Genomic DNA, 21,039 nt, shown 5'->3' on the forward strand with positions numbered 1-21,039 from the left:
TTCTCACTACATCAGCAATTGAATTTTTAACCTCCTCCAAAAGTATAATTTCTCTGAGAGCTTCATACGTTTGGTCTATTTTCAAAGCCCTTATCCACCTATCAAAATTACTCTGTTTGATCCTTTCAAACTCCATGTATGTTTGACCAAATTTCTAAACCTTTGTCTGTAAGCTTCAGGCACTAGTTCATATGCACCCAAGATGGATTTTTTCACCTCCTCATACGTCCCAGATACCTCCTCCGGTAGTGATGCAAACACTTCACTAGCCCTACCTACCAGCTTTGTTTGAATCAGTAACACCCACATGTCCTATGGCCATTTCATTTGTTTACCCACCTTCTCAAATGAAATGAAAAAGGTTTCTACTTCCTTCTCGTCAAACCTTGGCAATGCTTGGACATATTTAAATAGATCCCCACCAAGGCTTCGACTTTTTTTTTAAATTTAGAGTACCCAATTATTATTTTTTTCCAATTAAGGGGCAATTTAGCATGGCCAATCCACCTAACCTGCACATCTTTGGGTTGTGGGGGTGAGACCCACGCAGACACGGGGAGAATGTGCAAACTCCACACGGACAGTGACCCAGGGCCGGGATTCGAACCCGGGTCCTCAGTGCCGTAGGCAGCAATGCTAACCATTGTGCCACGTGCCGCCCCATAAGCCTTTGACTTTGACGCTCTTTCTCACTATCCTCAAACTGTACTCATGAAGCACTGGGACTATGGTGCGGAGGATCCGGGTTCAAATCCTGGCCCTGGGTCACTGTCCATGTGGAGTTTGCACATTCTCCCCGTGTCTGCGTGGGTTTCGCCCCCACAACCCAAAGATGTGCAAGTTAGGTGGATTGGCCACGCTAAATTACCCCTTAATTGAAAAAAAAAAAATTGGGTACTCTAAATTCATTTTTTAAGAAGGTTTGCTGAAATACGTCGCACCTGACATCTCTCTAGTGCTCTCCTCTCGCTTAGGTATCGGATAGAGTTCCCTTTTTATGTTTGCATTGAGATCTTTAGGATCCATGCATATCCTGATATCATTTTTTCTTTTTTTAACACACACCATCGAGTTGATCCAATCTGTCGGCTCTTCGATCTTTTTGATCACACCAAAAACTTGTCAATCTGTCTAATTCATCTTTTAGACGGTCATGTAATGGTGTTGGAACTCTTCTCGGAGCATGTATCACTGGTTGAGCATCGTTCTTGAGTTGAATCTTGTCGGTGAAAGGCAAAACACCCAAACCCCACCCCTGGTACCATGTTATGTTCTAGTGCATGGATAATTATTGAGTCAGTGCACCAAAGAACACCTAGTTCTTGGCTAGCCAAATTCATATTGTATAACAAAACGTGGGTTGGAAACTAATACTAACAAACTGGAACAATCATAAAACACAACTAACCATGACGACTGTTGCAGTGTCACATGGTATATCTTGCCTGCCACCTAGTGGTCATAGGTCAAACATATTTACATGTACAATTACTTATGCACATCACTACAGGTGTGCCTAGAACCAGGGGTCACAGTCTGAGGATTCGGGGTTGACCGTTTAGGACAGCGATGAGGAGTAATTTCTTCACCCAGAGTGGTCTATGCAATTTGTTAGCACAGGAAGCAGTTGAGGCCAAAACATTGTATGTTTTCAAGAAGCAGTTGGATATCGCACTTAGGGCGAAGGGGATCATCAGGAATGGGGGGAAAGCGAGATTTAGGCTATTGAGTTGGATGATCAGCCATGATCATAATGAATGGCGGAGCAGGCTCGAAGGGCATAAGGGCCTCCTCTTGCTCCTATTTTCTATGTTACCTCTGGACTTGACTATTCCAATGCATTCCTGGCTGGTCTCCCAAATTCTACACTCTGTAAACTTGAGGCCATGCAAAAATCTGCTGCCTGTCTCCTTACCAGCACAACATCCTGCCACCATCACCTGTACTCACTGAACTACAGTGGCTCTCGGTTAAGCAATTCCTTGATTTTGCAATTCTCATCCTTATTGTCAAAATCTTCCATGGCCTCTCCCCTTTCTATCTGTGCAATATTGTCCAGTCCCACCACCCTCCTGAGATACCTGTGCTCCTAATTCTGGCGTGCTCCACCATTGATGACCCCCACCATCAGTTGCAAAGATTCGAAACTCTTACATGCCCTCCCTTCTTACATGCCCTCCCTAAATCTCTGAACCCTTCTCTAATAAAAACAATCTTCCATCAAGATTTTGGTCATTTGCCCTAAAACAGCCTTGGGTGTCGCACCTTGTTTTGTAAATGTTCCTATGAAACACCTTTGGGCTAGTGCACCGCCTGAAAGGCGCTATCTAAATGCAAGTTGATGTTATTAAGGCGGGGTCTATAAGCAAATCTGGAGGAGCTGCTTCTCATTGGTGCAGCAAGTCAGAGCGAGGAATCAGCGATTCCTAACCGATGTTTCGCCACCGGTAAATTGTTATTGCATTTTTGCAATAAACCAGGGCTGCAAAAAAAAAATTAAAAACATTTGAGTGGACGGTGCAGGCGCCCCGCCGGGGTTTGCATCGACCTGACCGGGGCTGACTCTTCTCTCTTGATGTTGCGGGTGTGGAATCTGCTCATTTCCTGCTGGAGTGGCCGGCTCAAGGAAGGAGGCGAGGGGGAGGGTGGGGAAGTTAAATCATGGAAGGGAACAGGGACGAGGCGGAGAAGTGTTTGCAGATAGCCAGGAGAGCGCTGCAGGAGGGGCAGCCGGACAAGGCGCTTAAGTTCCTGCACAAGGCGGAGAAGCTGTACCCTTCCGTGGAGGCGAAAGGTAAGCCTGAGGGAGAGGGAGAAGGTTTACATCTGCTGTAAAAGCAAATAGAGAGGCCGACGCGGCGCGGCTGGCAATGCAACCGGGGCTGCTGCAACACTGAATCCCCGGGCTCAGCTGTCAATCAGTCCCGGATCCCCGGGCCCGGCCGGGCTCAGCTGTCAATCAGTCCCGGATCCCCGGGCCCGGCCGGGCTCAGCTGTCGATCAATCCCGGATCCCCGGGCCCGGCTGTCAATCAATCCCTGGCCCGGCGCTTGCTGCACTTTGCACCGTCACCTCTCCCTGTTCTCTGTCTCTCTCTCTCTGTCTGTCTGATTTAAGATATGCAAAAGAGCCATTGCAACTTGCTCCTCTCTGTCGACTTTAGGCCCATTAAATGTGTATTTTTGGCTCTGGGTATTTTTGCAGTTTAGGTGGTTGCGGGTGGATTTTGTTTTTAATGAGATGGCATCGCTGGCATTTGTTGCCCATCCCTAATTGCTCTTGAACAGAGTGGCTTGCTCTGCCATTTCAGGCAGCAGTTAAGAGTCAGCCACGTCACTGTGGGTCTGGAGTCATATGTAGGCCAGGCCGGGTAAGGACAGCAGATTTCTTTCCCTAAAGGACATTAGTGAACCAATGGGTGTTTACGACAATCATCCATAGTTTCCTGGTCACCATTACTGAGACTAGCTTTTCAATCCCATTGTTGAACGTTGCAATATTAATGTTGCCGTTCTTCTTCAGCCAGTATCACACCATCATCAATCTCCAGTATGGGATGCTCACAATCCTACCGTGACATCTTAATCTGGGTTGTTTGAGAATGTGGAACTCGTGGGTTTTTACAACAATTGGCAATGGTTATGTGGTCATTGTGAAACTTTTGGGCTATCTTTTTAAAAAATTTAGAGTATCCAATTTATTTTTGAATTGGGGAGCAATTTAGAGTGCCCTGGGGCTGGAATTGAACCCGGTCCTCAGCGCCGTGAGGCAGCGGTGCTAATCACTGAGCCGCCCCCCTTTTCGACTACTGGCTGAGAGATTGGAACCCAGGTCCCCAGAACAATGCCGTTGGTCTCTGCATTGTTATTCCAGTGACATTACCCCTATGCCGCCACCTTGCTTTACCAATTCATTTCAGGTAGCATGACCCATGCATTTTTTTAAAAAAACTCCTAAAAAGATTTTAAATTTCTGTGCTGGTATGATTGTGTGTGTGTTTCCTCTGGCCACCACGTCTGCACTCACCTCTCCAATTCAACTCTCATCTACCTAGATACTTGTACAGTAAGAAGTCTTACAACACCAGGTTAAAGTCCAGCAGGTTTGTTTCGAATCACTAACTTTCGGAGCACTGCTCCTTCCTCAGGTGATTCACCTGAGGAAGGAGCAGTGCTCCGAAAGCTAGTGATTCGAAACAAACTTGTGTTGTAAGACTTCCTACTATGCTCACCCCAGTCCAACCACCGGCATCTCCACATCATAGATACTTGTAGTTAGTGAGAAGGTACTTCGCTACCTCTGATGTCACCAGACGAATGTGTGTGACTGCAGTAATCAGCGTGGACTCAGCAATAAGTTTTTTAAAAAAAAGTAATATGTATACACCTCCACAGAGATGCCATGACTTTTTACAGAAGTGGCAACCTCAGAAGCACACTGTCACTCTTGAAATGAGCCTTGTATGTTAAGTGAGTAAGGGCAAGCGTGGGACAAGATGTTTTGTGCGGGATAAAGGATTCCAGTTCCTCCTTTGAACATTATGTGGTCAGCCTGTGATGTGAGAGAGAAAAATCCCGCTCATGTGAAGGTGACCTTCTGAAAGTTATTGTGTATCAGCAAATATGAAAACCAAACTTGCTTTGATTCATTGGGCATACATTGAGCACGTCAATTCTTCAAGGCATGATTCCTGGCACTGAGGCAATCTTATTTAAGTGGTGGCTACCAGTTGGCTATGATGTTTGAATGTGATTCTGGGAGGGGGGCGGAGGGAATCATCCTTTCCATTCATTAGCTCGCGCGCACAGCTAGAATTTGAATCAACAATTTTTTCAAACTTTTTTTTCTTCAGGAGTATTTTAAAAATCACCTTTGGAAGATTCTCAAAGAAGAGTCACCCAGACCCGAAACTGTAGCTCTGTTCCTGTGGAGATGCTGCCTGATCCGCTGAGTTTTTTCCAGCAGTTTCTGTTTAGGTTTCAGATCTCCCGTGATCTGTGGTATTTTGATTTTTTTTTTTTAAAAACACCAACTTGTCTATTTGTCCTTGCTGGCAGCAAAATCGTATTCCCTCTCTCTTTAGTAGCAATGAACTCCTCGTTGGTGGCTATGCCTTCAGCTAGCTGAGGCCCGATGTTCTGGAATTCCCTCCTTAACCACCTCCTACCCCTCACTCCTCCTGGGCTGCACTCGACCCAGATGGGCCGCATGTGACCCCTGGGCTGCAGGTCGCCCACCACTTTGACCAGCTGTTGCCACCTGTCCTGTTTTTCTTGTATGTCTAGGTGTCAAATTTTGTTAACGTTTCCACGAAAGCGCCGTGGGACATTTGTTGAAGGCGCTATGTAAATGCAGGTTGTTACACATCAGAGAATCTCAGAAATTGTATGAAAGATTCATTAGATTTTGACGGATCAATTTATGGAATACGTAAGGTCCTACGCTGTATTCCGAGTGATACGAACATTTTCAGAATTAAGTAATTAGTTAAGGAGAAGCTGTACATGGGGGAGAAAGGAATAAGGATATGGATGGAGTGGATGGGCAGGCACACTTTCCCAGGGTGGAGGGGCCAGTCACCAGGGGGCATAAGTTTAAGGTCCGTGGGGCAAGGTTCAGAGGAGATGTGCGAGGCAGGATTTTTACACCGAGGGTGGTGAGTGCCTGGAACGCGTTGCCAGGGGAGGTTGTGGAAGCAGATACATTAACGGTGTTCAAAAGGCATCTTGACAAACACATGGATAGGATGGGTATAGAGGGATACGGCACAAGGAAGTGCTGAGGGTTTTGGCCACGGTTGGTATATTGACCGGTACAGGCTTGGAGGGCCGAAGGGCCTGTTCCTGTGCTGTATTATTCTTTGTTCTTTTATTTGTTGATGGGGTTAGATGATGAGGGAGAAGGCTTGTATGGAGCGTGTACGCCAGCATAGGCCAGCGGGACAAAGTAGCCTGTTTCTGTGCAGTCAATCTGACAGTGACATTTTACACGCCTGGTATAGTTTTGTTTGAACATTAAATGGAACGACTGCAAGATAATCCACGGCCAGTGATTTAATGAAGGATTGATATCAGTCAATGGGATAGAATTTCCAAACCTTTCTCAACCATTGTTCTAAATACAGTGCAAGAATCAGCCAAGGTAACCGGGAAGCTGGCAAGGTTGGGCCAGTTGTTATACCGTCCTGTAACCGAAACACTGAGAACTGTGCTTTAGTTAGTCATTATACAAAAAGGCAGCATTTGAGGACTATTTGTCGTGTTGATTTGGGATCTGGGGAGGGTGAGGGGCAGAGTAGGGGCCATGTAACGTCTGGATATTCGTAGTCCGGGCCTGTTTGTGATTAAATGTTCCTTTATAAGGGAGTGACCCATATCAGGCTCCCCTTCAGGACAATTATTGTTGTGGTGGGAACTTCCAGAATTATTGTGGCACCATGACTACAATAGAATCATTCTTTTTAAAACAAGGTGATTCTGGGGTGGCACGGTTGCACAGTGGTTAGCACTGCCGCCTCACTGCGCTGAGGACCCAGGTTTGATTCTGGTCACTGTCCGTGTGGAGTTTGCACATTCTCCCCGTGTCTGCGTGGGTTTCATCCCCACAATCCAAAGATGTGCAGGTTAGGTGGATTGGCCACACTAAATTGCCCCTTAATTGGAAAAATAATTGAGTACTCCGTAAAGGTATTTTTTTAAAAACCAGGTGCTTCTTTACGATCTTCCAAGTTCCTCACGGCTAACTCCAGCAGCTCAAATTAATTTTTTTTTCCTTTGTCAATGTTTGACCGCACCCCTATCCATCTCGAGTCTACAACTCTCCCCCTCAAATTCTCTGTTCCACTGACTCTCTGATGTTTTCTATCTGCTATGGGTGGCTGTGTCACGCTTGTCAGCTGTGATGTAGCGGGGAGCATTCTTACCTCTTGAGTCGGCAGGCTGTGAGTTCATGTCCGACTACAGAGACTTGAGGATCCAGGCCGACACTCACAGTGCGGTGATGAGAGAGTCCATGGTGCTGTCTTGCGAACGAAGGCCCCCTCGGATGGCCGAGAAAGATCCCATGGCGTGATTTCAAAGACGAACAAGGGAGTTCTCCCGTGCTGTCCTGAGGAAATATTTGTCCTTCAACCAATATCTCTATGCCTCCGTTGTCACATTGCCGTTTGTGGGAGCTTGCTGAGCACAGATTGCCGCATCTCCAACATTACATCAGTGACTGCGTTTCAAAATTATTCCGTGGGCTGCAAGCGCTTTGGGACAACCAGAGTTCACCAAAGGTGCTATAAAAATGCAAATCCTTCTTTCTTCCTGGGCCTTCGGACAGTTCATGTCCATGCAGTGGGATTCTCACCCTAATTGTTAAATTAATTTACGGGATGTGGGCGTCACTGGTTAGGCCAGCATTTATTACCCATCCCTAATTGCCCTTCAGAAGGTGGTGGTGAGTTGCCTTCTTGAACCGCTGTGGTCCTTCAGGTGTAGGTACACCCACTATGCTGTTAGGGAAGGAGTTCCAGGATGTTGCCCCAGCGACAGTGAAGGAACGGCGAGATATTTCCAAGTCGGGGTGGTGAGTGACTTGGAGGGGAACCTCCAGGTGGTGGAGTTCCCAGGTATCTGCTGCTCTTGTCCTTCTCGATGGGAGTGGTCGTGGGTTTGGAAGGTGCAGTCTCAGGAACCTTGGTGAGTTACTGCAGTACATCTTGTAGATGGTGCACACGGCTGCCATTTCGTTGGTGGTGGGGGGGTTTGAATGTATGTGGAAGAAGAGCAATCAAGCGGGGCTGCTTTGTCCTGGTTGGTGTCGAGCTTCTTGAGTGTTGTTGGAGCTGCGCTCATCCAGGCAAGTGGAGAGTATTCCATCACACTCCTGACTTGTGCCTTGTAGATGGTGGACAGGCTTTTTTTTTGGGGGGGGGTGGGGGGGGGGTGGAGTCAGGAGGTGAGTTACTCGCTGTAGGATTCCTAGCTTTTGTCCTGCCCTGGTAGCCACAGTATTAATATGGCTAGTCCAGTTCAGTTTCTGATCAATGGTAACCCCCAGGATGTTGATTGTGGGGATTCAGCGATGGTAATGCCATTGAATGTCAAGGGGCGATGGTTAGATCCTCTCTTGTAGGGTCATTGCCTGTTTTGACTCCTCCCCTCCCTTTACTAATCTTTCTAATGCCCTCCAGTGACCACTAACCTAGTGTTTGTTCCTTTGGCAACTTTATTTTAAATTCTGCCTCTTAAGCACTTTGGGATAGTCCTTCATTGATGGGGCTGTTTAAATACAAGGCAGCTGATAATTTAAACATGCCTCCATGTACACACTGCGCCCAGTTCGAGACTCGTCCTCAAAATAAATTAATCGTTCAGTCTCTCGGTTGTGACTGGCTGTCATAGTCATCTTTAACCAACATCGATGGATTATCAATGTTTCACAACTTTGCAGTCGAACAACAGAAAGGGGACTGTAATAAGAATTTTACCCCTGCACCAGGCCAGCAAAACCTGTGGAGAGAAACCTTTCGGCCCGAAACTGGCTGCGTTCTCTCTCCACAGGTACAGCCCAATCTGACCGATTTTTCCAGCTTCTTTTTCTCCTCGTGTCAGATTTCCAGCATCCACACTGTGTTGCTTTTTGCGGAGAGCCCATTGTGTCCGTAACTGAGCGAGGTTAGAATTTCTTCACAACATTTACCTGCTGGTTTTACCCAGGCAACTGAGCTTTTTTTTACTTGGAAAATATTGATCAGGCTGCTGTTGTTTTCTCTAGAAACGGGAAGGGCGAGGCGTGGCCTGAATGGGGGCGGGTGGGGCAGCAGGGTGGTGCAGTGGGTTAGCACTGCTGCCTACAGCACTGAGGACCCGGGTTCGAATCCCGGCCCCGGGTCACTGTCCGTGTGGAGTTTGCGCATTCTCCCCGTGTTTGCGTGGGTTTCGCCCCCACAACCCAAAGATGTGCAGAGTAGGTGGATTGGCCACGCTAAATTGCCCCTTAATTGGCAAAAATGAATTGGGTACTCTAAATTAATTTTTTTTTAAAAAATGTTTTTAATGAATGGGGGCGGGGTTCGATAAGGTAGACGTAGAGAAGACGTTGCTACTGGTTGAGTGAGTCCAAGAGTCATCAACATAAGACAGTCGTAAATAAACCCAATAGTGAATTCCTGGGTAAACCGGGATGAAAGTAACGTAAAGATGAGCTGGCAAGGTGCGAAGGAGGCTCATGTGGAGCGTTAACACTGACCGGCCTGTCTGTGTGCTGTTAATTCTATGTAATTCATCGGTGAAGTTCTTGCGCAGTAACTGAGACATGAGACAAAATGTCCAATTCAGTTTATTTATCCATTAGATATGTTCAAAATAATCACCGGTGTCCTTTTTTATAAATTTAGAGTACCCAATTCATTTTTGCCAATTAAGGGGCAATTTAGCGCGGCCAATCCACCTACCCTGCACATCTTTGGGTTGTGGGGGTGAGACCCACGCAGACACGGGGAGAATGTGCAAACTCCACACAGACAGTGACCCGGGGCCGGGATCGAACCTGGGTTGTTTTGATCTGGAAGGAGCTGCCTGAAAGGGCGGTGGAAGCAGATTCAAGAGGAACTTTCAAAAAGGGAACTGGATCGACTTCCGGTGACGGCGGGCGGGAGGCGGCCGCACAATGGAGGGCTCCCGTTCGGCAACGGCATTTTCGGGGCTTTAAGCCCAGTCCCAGGCTCCACGGAGGCGGCAAAAGCAGGAAGAAACAGTGAAGAAAAATGTCGAGGGTAAGCAAAAAATCGTCCGTAAAGGAAACAGCTGAAGGTCCGTCGGGGAGTGGAAAGGTCACCGCGGGGTCACCAAGGAAAATGGAGGCTGGAGCACCAGGGGAAGCCGCATTGTTTACGGCTGAAGAAATAACTAAGGTGATGGCTGCGGAATTCGAAAGGCAGTTTACAAAATGCATGGAGACGGTGAGGAAGGAGATGAGGGAGGTTTTGAGTGTGCTGGTGGAGGAGGCGGTTCCCCCGGCGATGGCGGTGGCGAGCGCAGTGGCGGAGGTGCGAGAGCAAGGGGAGGCGCTGAAGGAAGTGGAGGAGACGTTATTGCAGCACGGTGATCAACTTGCCTCGATGGGGAAAGAGATGCGGAAGGTGATGGACATTAACAAGGATCTGCGAGGAAAAATGGAAGACTTGGAAAACAGATCCAGGCGACAGAATTTGAGGATTGTGGGGCTGCCCGAAGGAGTTGAAGGACCGAAGCCGACTGAGTATTTTGCCGCGATGCTGGCAAAGCTATTGGGGGAGGGGGAGGATCCCTCCCGATATGAACTGGATCGGGCTCATCGGTCATGGAGGCCTGTACCAAAGGCGAGTGAGCCGCCAAGGGCAGTGACTCTGTGCTTCCGTAGGTACAGTGTGAAGGAGAAGGTCCTGAGCTGGGCCAAGCAGAAGCGGGTGGTGCAGTGGGCTGGAGCTGGTATACGTGTATACCAGGACTTTACGGTGGAGCTGGCGAGGAGGCGGGCTGCCTTCAACCGGGTGAAGAGGGCACTGTACATTGACACGGTGCAGTGCGGCATTGTATATCCAGCGAAGCTGAGGGTGACTTACAAGCTCAGGGACTTTTATTTTGGAACGGCGGAAGCAGCGGAGGAGTTTGCGAAGGCAGAAGGACTGTGGCAGAACTGACAAATTGAGAAATGGCCATGTGCCGATGTAACCTCATGACTGTATTTGCTTCTTTTTTGTTTCACTGCGTGCGGGTGAAGGGGCTAAAGGAGCCAATGTTGTCTATATTTGGACAAGGGAAGGGATGGGACTTTCACTCAAAATGAGGGCTCTTTGGGGTGTAGGTGGATATGTGGGGTTTGTGTGCTAAAAAGGGATTTCTGGGCTTTCTTAGGGCCGGGCAAGGGGGAAAGGGACCCGGGCGGGGGCCTCCACGCTGGCCGGTTCAAGCCGGCCAGTGAACGGGAGTGAGGTGGGGGGAGGGGCTGCGGCCATCGGAGCCTGGCATCCGAGTGATCTAGCCGGGGTGGAAAGTTAGGGGGAAGGAACCAAGGTTGGGGGGGGAGGAGTTTTACAAGAGGCAGTGGACGTGAGGAGTTGGAGACGGGGGGGGGGTTGTGTACAACTCTTGGGTATCATGTACGGTACTCTTTCAGAGGTTGGATGGTGTTGAGTGTAGGGGGAGAGGGGGAGTGGACTCTATAGGTCAATGGTGACCATGGGCGGTCCCGGACTCCTTTTTCTTTTTCTCCTTTGTTTTTTGTTGCCACCGTGGGAGGGTTTGTTTTATTGGCTGTATATATTGACAGGTGGGCCGTTGTTTGGGGTGGTGGGAGGATGGGATCGTTGGTATTGTTAAGGGGGTTGATTTTGTATTTGTTACCGTTTACTTTTTGTGGGTGGGGTGTAAGTTTTGAAGGAAAATGTGAAAATGGAGAATAAAAACATTTTTTTTTTAAAAAAGGGAACTGGATAAATAGTTGGAAAGGTGAAGGTTACAGGGTTCTGGTCGGGTGTGGGGTGGAGTGAGAGAGAGCAAGGGGAGTGGGACAAATAGGATAGCTCTTTCAAAGGGCCAGCACAGGCCCAGTGGCCCGAATGGCCCCTTGTGCTCTGTGATTCCACAATTGGATAAAAGGAGCAGGAATAACGAGATGGATCAACATACTTTTGATCAATATGTGACACATCATCCCTTCTGCCTGTTGGGGAGCAGGGATATCCAAACTGCCCTGGAAATCCAGCCGTCCTACTAGCTTAGCTACATTTAACGGGAAGTTTGGGTAAGAACATGAGAGAGAATGGGATGGAAGGATGTGTTTAGATAAACAGATTTGTGGAAGGGAGATTCATGTGGAGCGCAGACCAGCTGGGCCGAATGGCCCGATTCTGTGCTGTACAAAATTGAGAGGCCTAGACAGCAAAGACCTGTTTCCCCTAGCTGAGGGATCAATCATCGTGGATTTAAGGTGATTGGTAGAAGGATTAGAAGGGGACATGAGGAAAAACATTTTAACTGGAGGGTAATGGGATCTGGAATTCACTGCCGAAGTTGGCGGTCGAGGCAGAAACTGTCAAACCCATTCAAGAGGTACCTGGATCTGCATCTGAAGTGCCGTAACCTTTCCGCGGTGGACTCTTAATGTGTGTATTTCTCATTTGCTGCTTTTGTCCTGGTCGAATTCTGTGAGGCACGTTTTGTTGTTGTTTTTAGCAGGTTAATCGGAGCTGTTTTGATCGGCACCTTGAGATGTTGCTGATTATTGGGAGGATGACTCAGAACATCATCTGTGATCCCTAGGGTTGCAGCTCCTGTGCTGCACAGGGACACACGCGCGCACACACACACACACAACTGTGTTTTCTTTGGTGACTCTCGGAGCTGTCGCTCGAATTGTTGAAGAGTGATTTGGGGGTTTTATTCGTCCTTTTGTCATTTTCCGCTGCTGTCAATGCGTGCGCGCATCTCCCCATTTTCAATAATCCAAAGTATCTCGTTCATTTCCAGTTTGAAACCCCCCCTCCCCTCTATTTTCGATATGGCTGCATGATTATCATTATTTACGTGTCACTGCCAACCATCCAGGAATTATGTTGGATTTGGATTTATTGTCACGTGTACCGAGGTACAGTGAATAGTATTGTTCTGCGTACAGTCCAGGCAGATGGCTCCATATATGATAAACGTAGGACATACGATATATACACAACGCAAATACATAGACCACTGCTGCCTCTCGGCGCCGAGGTCCCAGGTTCGATCCCGGCCCCGGGTCACTGTCCATGTGGAGTTTGCACATTCTCCCCGTGTCTGCGTGGGTCTCACCCCCACAACCCAAAGATGTGCAGGCTAGGTGGATTGGCCACGCTAAATTGCCCCTTAATTGGAAAAAATAATAATTGGGTACTGTAAATTTATTTTTAAAAAGTTAATACATGGACACCGACGTCGGTGAGGCAGTCAGAGTATAGGGAGCATGGTTATGGTTAAGAGTTAATTTTAGTTTAAGAATTAAGTTTTAAAAAGTTAGTATGGTTATAAGCGAAGTAGGAGAGCAAGCTCTCCCCCACAGATCCTCTTTGTACATCTCTTATAACCATACTAATCTTTTAAAACTTAATTCTAAAACTAATACCGAGTATGTCTGAATGGATAGTGAACATTCCCAAGTAACTGTTGGAATTTTCAAATAAATAATTTTTTCACTGAAATCTTGTCACTTAAATTGTGTTTGTAACAGGCCTGTGAATAAGAGGTTTCTCACAAACAATTATTACATTTGACTTTGATATTTGTCGTCTTGAGCAGAGTTGTGTGTTTGTCATGCTCATTTAGCTTTCCGTGCAAGTTTTATCCTGTACATAATTTTAAACTCCTGTGTAATCTAGCATTGGATTAGTCCATGAAATATATTTCAAACCTGTGTTATTAAAATAACTATTGCAAGTGTGGACTTACCATCAGAGCTACTGCTGCTGGCTGGGGAGAGGGCTGAATCTGGGGACTGGCAAGGTGTTGTGCCACGGCTGAGTGGGGACCATTCTCATCTCTGTCAGAAGGTCCCGAGCTTGACACTACCAGAAGGATGTGGAGGCTTTGGAGAGGGTGCAGAGGAGGTTTACCAGGATGTTGCCCGGTCTGGAGGGTGTTAGCCATGCGGCGAGGCTGTATAGACTCGGACTGTTTTCATTAGAAAGACGGAGGTTGAGGGGCGACCTGATAGAGGTCTACAAGATTATGAGGGGCATGGATAGAGTGGATGGGCAGGCACTCTTTCCCAGGGTGGAGGGGTCAGTCACCAGAGGGCATAGGTTTAAGGTCCGTGGGGCAAAGTTTAGAGGAGATGTGCGAGGCAGGTTTTTTACGCAGAGGGTGGGGAGTGCCTGGAACGCGTTGCCAGGGGAGGTTGTGGAAGCAGATACATTAATGGGGTTCAAAAGGCATCTCGACAAACACATGGATAGGGTGGGTATAGAGGGATACGGCACAAGGAGGTGCTGAGGGTTTCGGCCAAGGTTGGTACAGGCTTGGAGGGCCGAAGGGCCTGTTCCTGTGCTGTATTGTTCTGTGTTGAGTCATGTCAGAGACTTGAGCCCGTTGTCCAGACTGATGCTACCAGTGTCAGCGGCGTGCTGCACTGTTGGAGGTGCCAGCTTTCCGATGAGACATTAAACCAAGGCCTCTGACTGCCCTCTTGGTGTCCAAGCCAATATTTATCACTCAAACCAGTGTCGCTTAATAAATTAGATTATCTAGCCATTATCGCATTGCTGTTTATGGGAGCTTGCTGTGTGCCAATTGGCTGGCAAGCTTTCTACATTACAATAGTGACTACACTTTTTTAAAGAAGTAGTTCATTGGTTATGAATCGCTTTAGGATATCCTGACGTGTGAAAGGTGCTATAGAAATGCAAGTTCTTTCTGTCGTGTGGCTGCTCTGTGCTGTTGACTGTATTTATTGTTTTGCTCAGACCGTGGGTTTGTTTTCCTTTTACGGAATGTGGGTGTTTCTGGCCATGCCAGTGTTATGTAGTCCATCCCTAATTTCCCTTGAGAAGGTGGTCGTGTGCTGCCTTCTTGAACCGCTGCAGTTCCTGGGGTATACGTTCCAACAGGAGGTTACTTTAATTTGAGTTCAGCAAGATGATCACTGATGTGAGGCAGCATGATGTGTTTGCAATCTTTGTATTTATTCACCTTTCACTGAATAATGTCATGTGAGAGTGCCTTTAAGAAATGGGTGTTTATTACTGCAGTGATGTCAGAGAGTGGGTGGAGCTGGGCTGTCTGTCAGCTTTTTACTTTTGTTTCAGGCTGTTTGCTGCAGGGTGTTTTAGTTTAGTTTTCAGAGCTGGATAGCTGCAGTCACAGCCAGAAGGTGTATTAGAGTCTCTCTCTGTAATCTAAAGACTGTAAATCGATCCTGGTGATTTAAAACTAATAACAGTAGTGACTTTAACCTTGATGTGCTTCTGTTAAAAGTTCTTTTTTAAGTCTTATGGATGTTAAAAGGAAAGCTTAAAGGATTACTTAGTGTTGTATTCTTTGGGGGATGTATTTGAATTGATGGTTACTAAGATGTTCACTGTATGTTTTAAAAAGGTTAACTTGAGTTCATAGAATAAACATTGTTTTGCTTTAAAAAATACTTTTCCATTTCTGCTGTACCTCACCTGTAAAGTGGGCCATGTGCTCCCCATACCACAATCTAGTAAAAGTTGTGGGTCAGGTGAACTCCATGATACACTTTGGGGTTCTCGAAACCCTGGCCCATAACAATAACGAATCCAATACTGACTGCTGCTGTGTGTTAAAGTATGGTGTGCCCATTACGACAGTGCCTGAGAGTTGGTGTGACTATTACAATGTTGCCTGAGAGTTGGTGTGACCATTACGACAGTGCCTGAGAGTTGGTGTGCCCATTACGACAGTGCCTGAGAGTTGGTGTGACTATTACAATGTTGCCTGAGAGTTGGTGTGACCATTACGACAGTGCCTGAGAGTTGGTGTGACTATTACAATGTTGCCTGAGAGTTGGTGTGCCCATTACGACAGTGCCTGAGAGTTGGTGTGACTATTACAATGTTGCCTGAGAGTTGGTGTGACCATTACGACAGTGCCTGAGAGTTGGTGTGACTATTACAATGTTGCCTGAGAGTTGGTGTGCCCATTACGACAGTGCCTGAGAGTTGGTGTGACTATTACAATGTTGCCTGAGAGTTGGTGTGACTATTACAATGTTGCCTGAGAGTTGGTGTGCCCATTACGACAGTGCCTGAGAGTTGGTGTGACTATTACAATGTTGCCTGAGAGTTGGTGTGACCATTACGACAGTGCCTGAGAGTTGGTGTGACTATTACAATGTTGCCTGAGAGTTGGTGTGACCATTACGACAGTGCCTGAGAGTTGGTGTGCCCATTACGACAGTGCCTGAGAGTTGGTGTGACTATTACAATGTTGCCTGAGAGTTGGTGTGACTATTACAATGTTGCCTGAGAGTTGGTGTGACTATTACAATGTTGCCTGAGAGTTGGTGTGACCATTACGACGGTGCCAGAGTTGACAACAGAAAGTTCATTCAACATCTGTAAATGCAGAGGAAGTGATTATTGCGAAAACCAATTTTCATATCAAGATAAATGATTATGGACTCTTTAATTGGTATTGCTGCCCGAAGGAAGTTTAAAACGATGAGCCATGATCTTCTTGAATGGTGGAGCAGGCTCGAGGGGCTGAGTGGCCCCCTCCTGCTCCTAGTTTTTATGTTCTGTCTTCTTAAAGCAACGCTCTCACTTCAGCTGGGCTATGGGAGGATACATTTTAAAATAATGATATTTTTTTTTTGACGTCGAGTCCAGTCATTGAGGTTGGCTTATAGGGATTTATATCATAAGACATCTTGAATCATAGAGCGATTACAGCACGGATGGAGACCATTGGCCGTTGTGTCATGACGGCTCTCACAAGAATGACTCGGGTAGTCCCACTCTCGTACCTACCCCCGTAATGTTGCCGTTAATTTCCTTTCCGTTGGTTATCCAGCTCCCTTTTGAAAGTTCAATTGAATGTGCCTCCATCGCACTCTCAGGCATTCCAGATCCGACGCATTCGCTGCGTTTTCCCACCTGTCACCTTTGGGTTTTTTGGCCAATCATTTTAAATCGGGGGCCTCTAGTTTTCAACCCTACCGCCAATGGGAACAACTTCTCCCTATAACCGTTATCTAGACCGCTTCCCGATTTTGAACAAATCTCAGTTTAACCTTTTACTTCCCTAAGGAGAGCAGCCCCAGCTTGGCCAATCTATCCACGTATCTGAAGAAGTCTTGCAAGAATTCCCAACCTGTTCCTAGGCGATTGAGGCAATGGGCAGCAGGGTAGCACAGTGGTTAGCACTGTTGATTCACAGCGCCAGGGTCCCAGGTTCGATTCCCGACTTCGGTCGCTGTCCGTGCGGAGTCTGCACGTTCTCCCCGTGTCTGCGTGGATTTCCTCCGGGTGCTCCGGTTTCCTCCCACAAGTCCCGAAAGACGTGCTGTTAGGTGAATTGGACATTCTGAATTCTCCCTCTGTGTACCTGAACAGGCGCCGGACTGAGACAACTTGGGGCTTTTCACAGTAACTTCATTGCAGTGTTAATGTAAGCCTACTTGTGACACGAATAAAGATTATTATTAAGTATAAAGGAAAGGCCATGTCTGAGGGATATTGTGCAAAAACAACATTGTTTTGAAGCTGAGGAAATTATTGAAGGAGGGAACCATTGAGGCAGCTTGACCTCAAAACCTCTTGTCACGAGTTTGATTCGCGGTGACCCAGGGGCCCGACTGAGATGGACTTTTCAAACCCTGACCTCGAACAGGAGTTTTGAGTGCAAACAGGCAGCAGATCCTTGATTAGAGTCCGTGGCAATAAAAGCAATTGTCATCTGAAGCTTTCATCTGTACCGCATGTCTGTCAGCACCGAGTATGTTACCTTAAAGCACCTTGGTTTGACCACACATGGAATACCGTGCTCAGTTCTGGTCCACCTATTACAAAAAGACGACGAGAGCCACTGATGAAGGGATAAAAAGATGTGCAAGGACAATGCCTGAACTGAGAGATATTGTACCTCGCAGAAAAGATGGAACATGCTGGATCTCTCTTTTTTTTAAAAAGGGAGACCCGATAGAGATTTCTAAGATTATGAAATTGTTTGATAGGGTAGATGCTGGGATGTTCCCACTTAAGAGGAGAGACGAGAAATAGAAGTCAAGAGTCATTTATAAATCCTATGGGGAATTCAGGACAAACCTCTTTACCCAGAGAGTGGTGGGAATGTGGGACTTGCTCCCATGGGGGAGTGGTTGAGGTGAATAGTATCGAGATGTTTAAGGGAAAGCTAAACATGGGGGGGGGGGGGAAAGGAATAGAAAATATGCTGATTAAGATGGGAGGAGGTTTGTGAGACGTGTAAAAACAGGCCTGGACCAATTTCGCTAACTGGTCTGTTTGTGTGCCGTAAGTTTGATATAAGCCTTCGTATCTGTGGAGCAATAATAGAGCCACAATAGAGGAGGAGGGGGAATCCAAACAAGCGGCTTATTCGTCCAAGGATTAAAAATATAATTGAAACCTCTGCGTAAGGAAAAGATTAGTCCTTGTTGGAGAATTAGTGTCAGCATTAAGTATTAATGGGAGACTGTGTTACCTAACTGGAAAGAAACCAGATTGTTGTGGTCGATTCAATGTCTATTTTAACGGCAGTGAAGACCCCTGTGCATTAGAGGACACCAGCATTTACAGCTGAGTTTATTGGGAGGGGAATGAGCATCATGGGGAGGTGCCAGACCCTGGCCAATGGAGCTACATAGATAGAATTTACAGTGCAGAAGGAGGCCATTCGGCCCATCGAGACTGCACCGGCTCTTGGAAAGAGCACCCTACCCAAGGTCAACACCTCCACCCTATCCCCATAACCCAGTAACCCCACCCGACACTAAGGGCAATTTATCATGGCCAATCCACCTAACCTGCACATCTTTGGACTGTGGGAGGAAACCGGAGCACCCGGGGGAAACCCAGGCACACACGGGGAGGATGTGCAGACTCCGCACAGACAGTGACCCAAGCCGGAATCGAACCTGGGACCCTGGAGCTGTGAAGCAATTGTGCTATCCACAATGCTACCGTGCTGCAAGAACAGAGCTGTTCTTCTGACAGTGTTGAGTGGATCCCCTCAACACAGATGATGTTTGTTTCCCTCGGCGTCTGTGCAACTCTCCTTGGAATTAGAAGGTTTGGGTTCAAATGGCTACTCGAGAGACTTGAGCTTAATAACCCAGGCTTATGCACCTGGTGCGCGCAGAGGGAGTGCTATGCCCTCCACTTTGGATGCGACACTAAACCAAGACCCCACCTCCTCCCAAGCAGATATCAAAGACCCCCTGGTAAAATCCGGAAGAAGAGCAGGGGAGAATGCCCCAACATTTATCCTGGCCGATATTTATCCATCTTAAAAGTTGTTTATCGAGAGCGAGCCTTTTCTCCCAGCTCCAAGGACACAGTGGTGCGACCATCCAGTGGAAATCTGAAAAGGCAAAGCTGTATTAAATGTGTTCAGATGCCCAAACAGATCCAAGGCTTGTAGGTAGATGAGCAGAAACCCAGCCAATTTTGGTTTAAGGTAGTGTCGAGAGCACGGAAACAGACCCTTTGCCTCGACTGGTGTTTGTGCTCCAGCGGAATCTCCACCCACCAAAAGAGCAGATTATTTGGTTATGACCGCATCGCTGTTTGCTGCAGCTTTTATGTGCCCAAATTGACTGTAAAGATTATTGAGGTGTCCTGAGGAAATGGGCAGCCCGGTAGCACAGTGGTTAGCGCAGCTGCTTCACAGCTCCAGGGTCCCAGGTTCGATTCCTGGCTTGGGTCACTGTCTGTGCGGAATCTGCACCTTCTCCCCGTGTGTGCTCCGGTTTTCCTCCCACAGTCCAAAGATGTGCACGTCTGCCCAGGATTGCGCATAGTGTTCAAAAAGGTTGGGTGGGGTTTGTGGGGATAGGGTGGAGGTGTGGGCTTGGGTGGGATGGTCTTTCCGGCCCTGACTCGAGGGGCCGAATGGCCTCCTTCTGCACTGTAAATTCTATGTCCAAGTGCAAGATCTTTACTTCTGCTGGAGAAAGGCAAGTATTTTTAACTCTGATCCCTGAACCATTGAAGAAGGTGAGGTCCGGGGGGACGGACGGACATGGAATAGTAATTCTGACGAAGAGCATCAGCCAACCCCGTCCTGTGCCAGACATGAGGCGGCATCAGAGGCAGCGTCAAAAATATAACCTTGGTCACGGAGTAATGGGGCAGGTGGGGAAAGACTCCTGAACTCTTAACGTTACCATCGCCCATTGAACTAGGAAACACCAAGAATGGGTCAGATTGTGAAAGGAAGATCTCCAAACGTTCAGTGGGAATTGGATTCTTATCTGAGAAGGAAGAATGTGCAGGGCTATGGGGAGAAGGCTCCAGGTGCATCGCTCATTCGGGGAGCTGGCGCGCACGTGATGGGCCAAATGGTCTCCGCCTGGGACGCAACAATTCAGTGATTTCCCCCACTCGTCTTTCCTGATAATTTGGCTCCGTGCAGGGAAGTCGGGAACGAGGAAACAGCCAGCTCCATGGAGACACTTTAAATGAAGTGGCTGGAACCCACTGAACGCGCACATTCATCTAGAAACAGTTAAATTATTCATCTGCATGGATTCTGCTTGTATTCTCTCGTGTGTAGAAATTTCAGGGACTAAGGCCTCTTTAAGATGATGGAAGGTTAGATATTTCCTCCAGTGGGGGCGGGGCGGAATCCAGAATAAGAGGGCGGGACCGTAAAATTAGACCTAGGTTGTTCAGGGTGACTTCAGGAAGCACTGCTTCCACACACAGGGTGCAACCTGGAACTCTGTCCCCTGTAAAGATGTTGAGACTGGTGCATGTCATTTGAAAATGTTAAAAATGTAATTTTCTTTCCAACTGGGTAAGGTTTACGGAACGCGAGGTTGGTAGATGGAGTTAAGCGACAGCTCAGGCACGATCTAATTGAATGGCGGGACCGGTTCGAGGGAGGAATGACCTTCTCCTCTTGTGGCCCGTTGAATCCCATTGCGACTATTCACCGAATATAGTCGTCCACCTTAGTTCAAAAGTAAAGTAAAACTTTACATCCCTCCCCAACATCATCTTCCTCCTTCTCGGGTACTAGGGCAGCACGGTAGCACTGTGGATAGCACAATTGCTTCACAGCTCCAGGGTCCCAGGTTCGATTCCGGCTTGGGTCACTGTCTGTGCGGAGTCTGCACGTTCTGCCCGTGTCTGCGTGGGGTTTCCTCCGGGTGCTCCGGTTTCCTCCCACAGTCCAGAGATGTGCAGGTTAGGTGGATTGGCCATGATAAATTGGCCTTGGTGTCCAAAATTGCCCTTAGTGTTGGGTGGGGTTACTGGGTTGTGGGGACAGGGTGGAGGTGTGGACCTTGGGTAGGGTGCTCTTTCCAAGAGCCGGTGCAGACTCGATGGGCTGA

At 47.6% G+C, this 21,039-nt stretch overlaps 1 protein-coding gene across 1 annotated transcript in view; it reads left to right on the plus strand.

The window, feature by feature from the left end:
• The first annotated feature begins 2,478 nt into the window (after window positions 1-2,478).
• dnajb14 (DnaJ heat shock protein family (Hsp40) member B14) overlaps window positions 2,479-21,039 on the plus strand; it is a 48,060-nt gene continuing 29,499 nt past the window's right edge. Inside the window, exon 1 of the mRNA XM_072495270.1 lies at window positions 2,479-2,794. Coding sequence (XP_072351371.1) covers window positions 2,662-2,794 — 133 coding nt within the window. The 5' untranslated portion in view covers window positions 2,479-2,661. The remainder of the gene's footprint in view (window positions 2,795-21,039) is intronic.

Source organism: Scyliorhinus torazame, chromosome 3 (genome assembly GCF_047496885.1).
Source record: "Scyliorhinus torazame isolate Kashiwa2021f chromosome 3, sScyTor2.1, whole genome shotgun sequence".
Taxonomy (NCBI): domain Eukaryota; kingdom Metazoa; phylum Chordata; class Chondrichthyes; order Carcharhiniformes; family Scyliorhinidae; genus Scyliorhinus; species Scyliorhinus torazame.